The sequence below is a fragment of the Mya arenaria genome, chromosome 11 (assembly GCF_026914265.1).
Source record: "Mya arenaria isolate MELC-2E11 chromosome 11, ASM2691426v1".
NCBI lineage: Eukaryota > Metazoa > Mollusca > Bivalvia > Myida > Myidae > Mya > Mya arenaria.
This window is the reverse complement of record NC_069132.1, coordinates 1,625,863-1,637,173: the sequence shown is the minus strand read 5'-3', so window position 1 is coordinate 1,637,173 and position 11,311 is coordinate 1,625,863. Positions and strand designations below refer to the sequence as shown.

Genomic DNA, 11,311 nt, shown 5'->3' with positions numbered 1-11,311 from the left:
TCATCATATCATCATCATCATCATCATCATCATCATCATCATCATCATCATCATCATCATCATCATCATCTTCGGCGTCGTCATCATCATCATCATCATCATCATCATCATCATCATCGTCGTCGTCGTCATCATTATCATCAGCAGCAGCAGCAGCAGTAGCAGCAGCATTACTTTGTTCAATATTACTTTGTTTTGTTATATAATAAGGATGCCAGAATGGATTCCAGTCTTCGCTAGGTACACTACATTGGAAGTAATTTAACTCAGGCCGTCAAGGGACAAACACACATCCTTATTTCTCAGGCAGTCAAGGGGCAAACACACATCCTTATTTCTCAGGCAGTCAAGGGGTAAACTCAAATCCTTATTTCTCAGCCAGTCAAAGGGTAAACACACATCCTTATTTCTCAGGCAGTCAAGGGGCAAACACACATCACTGTTTCTCAGGCAGTCAAGAGGCAAACACACATCCTTATTTTTCAGACAGTCAAGGGGTAAACTCACATCCTTATTTCTCAGCCAGTCAAAGGGTAAACGTACGTCCTTATTTCTCAGGCAGTCAAGGGGCAAACACACATCATTGTTTCTCAGGCAGTCAAGGGGCAAACACACATCCTTATTCCTCAGGCAGTCAAGGGGCAATCACATGTCCTTTTTTCTCATGCAGTCAAGGGCCAAACACATGCCCTTATTGCTCATGCAGTCAAGAGGCAAACACACGTCCTTATTTCTCATGCAGTCAAGGGGCAAACACACATCTTTATTTCTCAGGCAGTCATGGGGCAAAAACACATCCATATTTCTCAGGCAGTCAAGGGGCAAACACACATCCTTATTCCTCAGGCAGTCAAGGGACAAACACACATCATTGTTTCTCAGGTAAACAAAGGGCAAACACAAGTCCTAATTTTCAGGCAGTCAAGGGACAAACACACAACCTTATTTCTCAGGCAGTCAAGGGACAAACACATGTCCTTATTTTTCAGGCAGTCAAGGGGTAAAAATATGCCCTTATTTCTCAGGTAATCAAGGGGCACACAAACATATTTATTTCACAGCCAGTCAAGGGTAAAACATGTCTTCATTTTTCAGGATGTCAAGGGGTAAACACATGTCCTTATTTCTCAGGTAGTCAAGGGCAAACACACATATTTATTTCACAGGCAGTCAAGGGGCGAACAGAAGTCCTTATTTTTAAGGCAGCAAAGTTGTAAATATGTTTTTATTTCTAAGGTAGTCAAGGGACAAACACAAGTACTTATTTCTTAAGCAGACAAAGGGTAAACAAATGTCCTTATTTCTCAGGCAGTCAAGAGCAAAACACACATCTTCATTTCTCAGGCAGTCAAGGGGCAAACACATATCCTTGTTTCTCATGCAGTCAAGGGGCAAACACATGTCCTTATTTCGCAAGCAGTCAACGGGCAAACACACATCCTTATTTCTCAGGCAAATAAGGGGCAAACACACATCCTTATTTCTCAGGCAGTCAAGGGAAAAACACATGTCCTTATTTCTCAGGCAGTTAAGGGGCAAACACATGTCCTTATTTCTCAGGCAGTCAAGGGACAAACACAAGTCCTTATTTCTCAGGCAGTTAAGGGGCAAACACATGTCCTTATTTCTCAGGCAGTCAAGGGACAAACACATGTCCTTATTTCTCAGGCAGTCAAGGGACAAACACATGTCCTTATTTCTCAGGCAGTCAAGGGGAAAACAGCACACATCCTTGTTTCTCAGGCAGTCAAGGAACAAGCACACATCATTATTTCTCAGGCAGTCAAGGGACAAACACACATCTTTATTTCTTAGGCAGTCAAGGGACAAACATACATCCTTATTTTTCAGGCAGTCAAGGGGCAAACACATGTCCTTATTTCTCAGGTAGTCAAGGGGCAAACACATGTATTTATTTAAAAGGCAGTCAAGGGGCAAACACATGTCCTTATTTCTCAGGCTGTCAAGAGGCAAACACACATCTTTATTTTTCAGGCAGTCAAGAGGAAAACACACATCTTTATTTCTCAGGCAGTCAAGAGGAAAACACACATCTTTATTTCTCAGGCTGTCAAGGGGCAAACACACATCTTTATTTCTCAGGCAGTCAAGAGGAAAACACACATCCTTATTTCTCAGGCAGTCAAGGGCAAAACACTCATCCTTGTTTCTCAGGCAGTCAAGAGGAAAGCAGACATCCTTATTTTCTCAGGCAGTCAAGGAGCAAACACATGTCCTTATTTCTCAGGCGGTCAAGGGGCAAACACATGTATTTATTACACAGGCAGTCAAGGGACAAACAGAAGTCCTTATTTTTAAGGCAGTAAAGTGGTAAACATGTCCTTATTTCTCAGGTAGTCAAGGGACTAGACAAGTACTTATTTCTTAAGCAGACAAAGGGAAAACACATGTCTTTATTTCTCAGGCAGTCAAGAGGAAAACACACATCTTTATTTCTCAGGCAGTCAAGGGCAAAACACACATCTTTATCTCTCACGCAGTCAAGAGCAAAACACACATCCTTGTTTCTCAGGCAGTCAAGAGGAAAGCACACATCCTCATTTCTCAGGCAATCAAGGGGCAAACACATGTCCTTATTTCTCATGCAGTCAAGTGGCAAACACATGTCCTTATTTCTCAGGCAGTCAAGGGGCAAACACATATCCATGTATGTGTACATATTTTTTAGGCAGTCAAGGGGCATAACAAAACACTCGAGTGATGAGATCTGCTGTACATAAACCCTTATTGTGATTGTGAACATGCTGTTCAAGTTGCGTATCAACATCTGTGATGGTATCTTCGATAGTTTTTCGCGTACCACAATGAAGACACCTTTGCCGACATTATGGTCATGAAATATTATAACTACCGGTATACTCTTTTATTTGCAAAATACCCCCATAAAAGTTCATTAAACCCATATATATTATCTCATGATTAAAAGCAAAACTTCCATTATTTAGTTCCCATCAGTTCCATGGTTTTCCGCTTCCTTTTCAATCAATTGATCAACATTTGATGTCACATGTTCACTTCCTGACATTTCATGACCATCTTCCTTAGCAACAGTAGAATCTTTTAATGTGTCGTCATCATCATCATCATCGTCATCATCAGAGTGTCCATCAGTATCAGTCATCACATGACCATCATCTAGACTAGTCCTATGAGCATTGTCGCTGTCAAACTTTGTGTTCAAACCAAATTCCGAGGCTAAGATCCGGAGTCTCTCTAGCACAACTGAGGACACTTCTGTAAGGTCCGGCTGATAAGTATGAAACAAAAAGAAATGAAAAATATTTGATAATCAATGTAGCTCAAAGAAAAAAAAACAGAAATAAGCATACAACTATAAACATGTAAATGAAACATATGTTTGTTAAAGCGATTGTAAGCCTTGGCTAAATAATGTTTTCCAAAAATTGTTTTTATATATTGACAGTAGTGTTATCATTTTCTGTGCAATGATTTATACTTAACATAGTCAAGATACATGACTGTGTTGCCAAAACTTGAATCAGGGTATCTGAATTACACCAAAAGACAACCTTTGCAGTGTCTATGAACTGTTACCAATATCTACTATATCCATGAATGGAATATTTATTGCATGAACTAAATAGGAATATTGTTTACAGTTAATCAAGAACTAACTCTCAAACAACTCTAAATTTTGCAAACCTGGAGTATATGAAGCCCTTTCAGAGTTACAATGACCAAGTCCTCCATCCCATCTCCCATTATATCCATCTTGTTGATCCCCATAACTGGGCATGGAAATCCACGTTGCCATAGCAACCTGCATGAACTTTCTCCCAATACGTCCCTGGAGGGTGACTGCCTCAAACTTTTCAAAGGACTCGTAGATAACTTTGAAGCAATCACTGTGTCTTTAGAGGTGGACAGTGGAGAATAGTCTGCATCTGAGGTAAGTGACGCAGATAGGTTTTCTTGTGATCTCACTCGCCTAGCTATGCTATCACTGTTTAAATAAGTCCCGTACTCCTCCTCACTGGAGTGGTGTCTATTTTTAGACAGCGAGGTTGACATTTCCGCCATCGCTGAGTTAACAAAGTCAAGGTCAGTGTCTGGGGTGGAGGAAGACTTGTGAAGCCTCGGTATTCGGGAAGAATTCATCTTATAGGCAAGCACTTTCTGTGAATAAAGTAATATGCAAATAAATCAGTATGGTTACAAAACAACATCATGTATGTACAAAACCAAAAGTGCCTACATGAATTAAATATAAAAATAAATGAAAATTTGGTCATTCTTAATTTAGTAGGATGTAACATAACCAGGATAATTTTAGATTTCGATACAAAATTCACCAAGGATAGTTTTGTTGATGAATATGAGTTATACAAAAGCAAATGTTCACTGTATTAACTGAGTGCAAGATGCCCTTGTACATGTTAGTACCAATACATCGTTTCTTTATAAATCTGAAGAAATTTTACAAAATTCATCCTCAGCACTAACCTGGCCATATGTTCCGACTAGAATCTCATTTTCCCCATCAAAGTCAATGTCAATGATACAGCCTGTAAGCAGTGCATCAAACTTGTTGCTGTCTGGCAGGAAGATAGGGTCTCGTAATCCATGCCGCAACACATCCCTGAAAATTTTTGCCACTGTTTAAGCAATTTACTGATACTTAAAATACATTTACATTGACTTAACTATCATAATTTAATTTGATACATCCCATGTTGCTGTACTTATGTTATGGTTATTTTTCAAAAAGACAAACCAAAACACAGACAAAAAATCCCACAAAGAAATGTTTAAGTCTCATATCAATAATAAAAAAAAAATCAATGTCCATTACCTGTAGATGGTGGCCGGGATGAGAGCACTGAGGATCAGGATGTTCAATTCAGGAACAGACGGTTTATGCTTCGGGATGTGATCTGCTTGCAAAAAAAATCAAAGAAAACACACTCTCAGAACTCAAAGTTATATTTGATGAAAGTCCTTTATTTGAAAAGATAAAAGTTTTTTATAAGCAACATCACCACAAGCAAATGCCAACCTCCATCCATTTACTCAGTTGTCGAGGGAGTCCATCTGAAATTATTTCATAGTGCCCATCATAGTGATGGGATATCTGTTAAATTGTAGGCTACTGGGCCTTATGTACTTTCCACATATCTGCATATTTTCATTGCTAAAAGGTGTTTTAAGTTAATAATAAGAATATCTTTCAACATTTGTTTTTTGAAGAAAAAAGTCTGGATATTGTGATGGCCTTTTAAAGGAAGGATATGTGTTATGTCGTTCCTTACTGGAAATATAGATCTTGTTTATCTTTCTATGTATAATGCATATATAGGAAAAATATTTTGTCTGTCTTGGTGTCCAGTCACCGTTATTCAACGCTTGTTGTCGTCACAGTAATGTCGGTTTTGTTTGCATACTCAGCATCAACATTCCTACTATGTTTCATATGAATATATTTTAACTCCTTTTGCATATGGACAATGGTTAAATTTTTCGAAGCCTTCAACATAAAATATCAATTAAACAATTTTCATAAATACAGCAGAATGTTGAATCTGATAACAGACAGTTCTATACAATGCATTGATTGCTTCAGTATCCATTAATGCTAACTAAAGTTATTGGGCAGAAACCATTTTTCTATTTCTAGTGACAACAACAGATGCTGATTAATTTGACACCAACCTTTTAAATAACCTAAAGTTAAAACATGTTGGTCTTTTTACTGGTAATCCATTGAGCACAAGAACTTGAATGCTATGTACATTTAAAAACTGAATATTAATGGAAGAGGTCATATTTACAGACAGTTTTAATCTGACAATAGATTCTTACCATAAGTACTGGTTTCACCGGGCAGGAAGGAAGGCCTGGGTACAGTGTTGGTGAGGGAAAATGTGACCACGTATGTGACAGGGTTGTCAAACTCCACCTTGTACTGATGGTCTACCTCTGAAACAGGGAAATATCTCCCTTGAAATATAGCATAAAAGTACATACAAACATTATCACTGAAAACAGTGTACAGAATAACAATAAATTTCATAAAAAAAACTGAAGCTATAATTAAATAATGTAAGATGTTTCTAATTATTGTAATATTCCTGAATTATTAAAATCCTTAAAAAAGAAAAAACAAAATTTAAAACAGATTGTGTCCCTGGAGAATTTTTTAAATGATAGGTTAGACAGTTTATATATATGCATATGAATGTCCATGCATCATACTTGCAACATTGCCTGCTGACAAGCTTTATTATCATTCTTAACAAGAATGGAGACTTACTATTTAATTATTACAACCAGAGTTGTTGGCAACCCAAAGGCTATGACAAAAGTATTTCTTTGATAAAAGACAAGCTTAAAACTCCACAATTCACCTCGTGTCTGCACATTGACAAATGAGACATTCAAGAGCCCGTCTTGGTGTCCAGTCACCGTGATTCGACGCTTGTTGTCGTCATAGTAATGTATGTCCAGCCACATCACCCTATTCATATAAAGGCACCAGTCAAAAAACAACTTTCAAGTTAGGATTTCTGATGTACTACAATTAATCACTTTAAAGATCATTTAAATAACTTCATTATTCAAATATAAAAGTTCTGAATTACAAATATTTGCCTAACTTGTTTATTAAGATGCAACCATAAAATGTTACAAAAACAAGAGATGTTTGTCAAACATTATGCCCCCCCTGAGCGCCATGTTGTCAGGATTATATGGACAATTGAATGAAATATGCATGGACCGAAATGACAGCTGATTTGTCACTGACATTGGATGCCGTTGAGGCAGTTTTAAGATTATGACCATTCAAAGTGTGAGGATAGAGTGTGTTATGACCATGACCTTTGACTCTATGGTCTCAAAATCCATAGGAGTCATCAGCTCGTCAACAAAAATCTAAATGTCAAGTTTGAGGGCCATGGGTGCAGGCATTGACAAGTTATCACATAGACAAGCTTTTTTCGTTCAAGGTCACTTGACCCTTGACCCAATGACCCCTAAAATCATAGGGGTCATCTACAGGTCAGAAGCAACTCCAAGTCAAGTTTGAGGGCCATGGGTGCAGGCATTGTCAAGTTATCATTCGTAACATTTTCGCATTCACTGTGAACTTGACCTTTGACCCGATGACTCCTTAAATAAATAAGGGTCATCTACTGGTCAGGCCCAACTTTCATGTAAAGTTTGATGATCATAGGTTCAGGCATTGTTGAGCTATCCCTGGGAGAAGATTTGTTTCCCTTTTTGCGTAAAAGGTTACTGTGACCTTGACCTTGGCCCAAGACACCCAAAGTCAAGAGGGGTCATCTACTAGTCAGGCCCAACCTTCATGTCATGTTTGATGACCAAAGGTGCAGGAATTATCATTCAAGGTCATTACAGGCATTGTTGAGTCATCACTCGGACAACCTTTTATCATTCAAGGTCACTGTGATCTTGACCTTTAGCCCAATGATCCCTAAAATCAATAGGGGCCATCTACTGGTCAGGCCCAACCTCCAAGTCAAGTTTGAGGGCCATGGGTGCAGGCATTGACAAGTTATCACTCGGACAACCTTTTACCTCCAAGGTCCCTGTGACCTTGACCTTTGGACCGATGACCCCCAAAATCAATAGGGGTCATCTATTGGTCAGGCCCAACCTCCAAGTCAAGTTTGAGGGCCAAGGGTACAGGCATTGTTGAGTCATCACTCGGACAACCTTTTATCATTCAAGGTCACTGTGACCTTGACCTTTGGCCCAATGACCCCAAAAATCAATAGGGGCCATCTACTGGTCAGGCCCAACCTCCAAGTCAAGTTTGAGGGCCATGAGTGCCGGCATTGTCAAGTTATCACATGAACAACCTTTCACCATTCAAGGTCACTATGACCTTGACCTTTGGCCCGATGACCCCCCAAAACAATAGGGGTCATCTACTGGTCAGGCCCAACTTCCATATCAAGTTTGATGACCATAGGTCAAGGCATTGTTGAGTTATCACTCAGACAAGCTTTAAAATTATTTTACCATTAAAGGTCACTCTGACCTTGACCTTTGACCTGATGAAGCCTAAAATCAATAAGGGTCATCTACTGGTTAGGCCCAACCATCATGTCAAGTTTGATGACCATACGTCCAGGAATTGTTGAGTTATCACTCGGACAAGCTTTAGTCTACCGACGGACAGACGACCTACAGACTGACATGTGCAAAGCAATATACCCCTCTTCTTCGAAGGGGGGCATAAAAACAATAATTTACATGTACATCTTAATGTAAGTATATTAAACATTTGAATCTATGCATGTTATGTAATAATCTACATGCTTTGAAATTAAACTAGCAGACCAACTCTGATTAAACGGTCTCATTAAACCAAGTTTTGTGTATCAAAAACAACACAAAACTTTATGTAAACAGATATTAATGTAGGACAGAAAGCATACACAGATGGCAGATCCTTCAGTTCAGGGAACAGATGATCACTGTCTGCCTCCTGGAATCTGTGCTGGTTGTTAACCTGCGGATGATTCACAAATATGTAAACAAACATGGAATTGACTATTGACACAGGAAACCTAAATTGAAACAACAATAAATGGAAGTATACCGGTAGACAGATTATGAACCATTTATGTACATGCATAAATTGTATTTTAAGGACATTTTGAAACAATAGGGAAATAATACTCAACCTGCTTTAAATCATTTTGTTATACCAAGAATAAGTTTTATCTACCTTATCGACATTTGTTTGCCTAAGTTTAATACATGTATGAAATGCTGTATCTGTGTAACCATTTTGAGAAATCAGTTCATACAAAACATGTGTTTACCTCCCTGTAGAGATGTACCCTGCAGTCACTGCCACTGAGCAGGAAAACTGTCTCCAACATACCATCCACTATAATTCTGGAATATGAAAAAAGCCATGGTTGCTAACTTAACACAATGCAATGATATAAGTTTAATGCGTATTGAAAAAGAAATCAGTGAATGGCCTTTAGTGCACATGATTTCAATGTTATTAACAGAAAAAATATTGTTTCAATTGTTTATTATAACAAATAAATGGTTGTCTTTTAACATCTATTTCAGACTTACTCTGAATGTGTCAGATGAAATGGCATGAAGTTCAGCTCTAAGCTTTGACAACCCTCTGAAAAAATAAAAAATAAATAGCAGTCTTCTGAAACAGAAATATAAGCAGCTTGTTATGCTTCAGCTCAATCAGGAAGATGGCAATTAATTAGCTGATGAAATCATGGTCTAGTACTAAGGCAACACCAAAGTAATATTTCGCTTGTCAGATTGGCATCCTTTTATATTGATGTTTGTTGTGAGAAGCCAAAAGAAAGTGCTCCTGGCGGGGCTCAAACCAGACACACCTATTCCACTAACCAATACCATTTATCCTCTTTATTAAATCAGATTTACATTATTATTTGCATTTGAAAAAAGATATATAAGTCAGTACATAAGAACTGGCAAAATGCAACAAAAAAACATAAACCAGACAGAAAGATTTGAACAGTACAGGTACAGAATGAAGTAACATACATGTAGTTCACAGACAATCAAAAAATTAAGCAGGTGTGTATAACGTACGTGCAACACTCTCGAGACAAAACTCATCTCCAGGCTGGGTGGCAGAGTACAGGTGCAGAAACTGCTTCCACTCATTCTCCTCAGTCTTAAACATTTTCAATCATTATTGACATAACAAATCCAAAAATTTCAAATTTATATAATTCTAACTATTCTGTTAGAACAATGTACCAATACCTGTAACATCAAATTTTGAAGGCGTATAAACATTATCATTTAAAATTACACTGCTTTTTGAAAATAAACTTGCTGGTCAATCAATATTATAAACAAAGCATCATTGCAGTGCAACTTTGCACTGAAGAGACGGTCCATTTAAAAACCCCAACAGGGGCTTCAAGTTTCAATACTTCAAAAAGTTTCGTTTAGCTACAACTTAATTGGTGGATTAAAGTAAAGCCATGGTCATTCTATGCATTAAAAACTTGAAATGCTAAGTTAAAAAATAAAACAGTTGTATCAGCAAGCACTAAAGCATATTCATGTTTATCTACATCATTCAAGTAATATGCATTTACAAAGCAAAGCTTACTTGTAGATATTATCTGGATTCCAAATTGGTTACACAAGATAAATTTCCAAATAAAACACAGATTCACACCTTCCAAAATGTTATTCCGATAATTAATCCATCACCATGTAGACACTTGTTTATGGCATCAACTGAAACTATTTCTGCTTCACCTGAAAAAAAAGTACTGTATATAATTTATCATTTTAAATAACCCAATAAAATATGCAACAAGTCAGCTATTTTCATCTATATTTATTAAAGGCATAGCATCTTCCATCCGAATAAATGCTTGCTCCATCAGATCAGTACAGCAGCAATCACTTAAATGTCTTTTGTGACATTCATTGACCAAATTTTATCGATCGCTGACTAAGACTTCAATATAAATACTTGCAAGATAACTGAAGACATTTTGGTTTTAAAACAGTATATAACAAGTGTTTTAGCAAATCCTCGATAAGACCCAGATTGGTGGGTCCACAGCTCAAATTGAAAGACGATAGGGCCAAGATTCTTCAATTTTTCAAAAGACAATTCTTCCAAAACTCGCAGACTCTTCCATGCAAGCCAGCGGATCTGATTTGGCCAAGGATGGTGGTTCATACAGCCAAGATCAGTGAACTATTATGTAGTCCACCTATAGTAGCGGATGGTCCTTGCGCAGAGAATCCTCGTGGCCACAATTTTGGAATTATCTCTGTTATGGACAAATTTGATGTATATGGCCTTCAATCAGGGTTGTAATCTAGGTCATATAATATTTTAATCTAGGCCGGTTGGTCTTTCAGTATTGGCCGAAAAAGTCTTCTAATCTTGGTCATTATATTGTCTGGGTTGTATTGGGGATGGGTCATATCGTCTACGATTCCAATCACTCACCTGGAATGTATGTGAACTGGATCTGTTTTGATGAGGGTGTTAACTTATCAAAAATTCGTTGGTACTCCATTGTGAAAAACCTGCCATCCAAGGAAGCAACCAGAAGTTTGTTTGTGCCATTATTTGTGATCTTTGTACAACCATAGATAGTTGTTTGCGAGGGAATGCTGCAGAAGTGAGCATCTGTCCATTTCCACTTTCTCTGCTCCATTGCGTGATTTAGATACTTAAATATACTAAGAAATCCTTAAATTTCTGTTCATTCTCAAGAAGAACTGTCTAGTTGGAGTATTATCTTCAATGTGAAGAGTA

General features: G+C 37.8%; 1 protein-coding gene across 1 annotated transcript; it reads right to left on the bottom strand.

Annotated features, from left to right (window-relative positions):
• Positions 1–247: 247 nt before the first annotated feature.
• On the bottom strand, positions 248–11,307 carry LOC128208884 (KICSTOR complex protein kaptin-like). Its single transcript, XM_052912564.1, has 12 exons — positions 11,000–11,307; positions 10,208–10,290; positions 9,607–9,691; positions 9,103–9,157; positions 8,835–8,910; positions 8,445–8,518; positions 6,387–6,496; positions 5,842–5,958; positions 4,835–4,916; positions 4,486–4,621; positions 3,685–4,158; positions 248–3,268 (listed from the first exon to the last, which is right to left on the bottom strand). Exons 1-12 carry the CDS (start codon positions 11,208–11,210, stop codon positions 2,963–2,965), a joined length of 1,809 nt encoding a protein of 602 aa, XP_052768524.1. The 5' UTR covers positions 11,211–11,307; the 3' UTR covers positions 248–2,962.
• Between the last annotated feature and the right edge of the window lie 4 nt (positions 11,308–11,311).

What these genes read in the sequence shown, in the direction of transcription:
- LOC128208884 (XM_052912564.1), bottom strand. Translation starts at nt 11,210, where the DNA reads ATGGAGCAGAGAAAGTGGAAATGGACAGATGCTCACTTCTGCAGCATT. An exon ending in CCAGTTCACATACATTCCAG is followed by an intron (nt 10,291 to 10,999) that starts GTGAGTGATTGG and finishes CTTTTTTTTCAG; the next exon opens with GTGAAGCAGAAATAGTTTCA. An exon ending in AAGGGCTTCATATACTCCAG is followed by an intron (nt 3,269 to 3,684) that starts GTTTGCAAAATT and finishes CATACTTATCAG; the next exon opens with CCGGACCTTACAGAAGTGTC.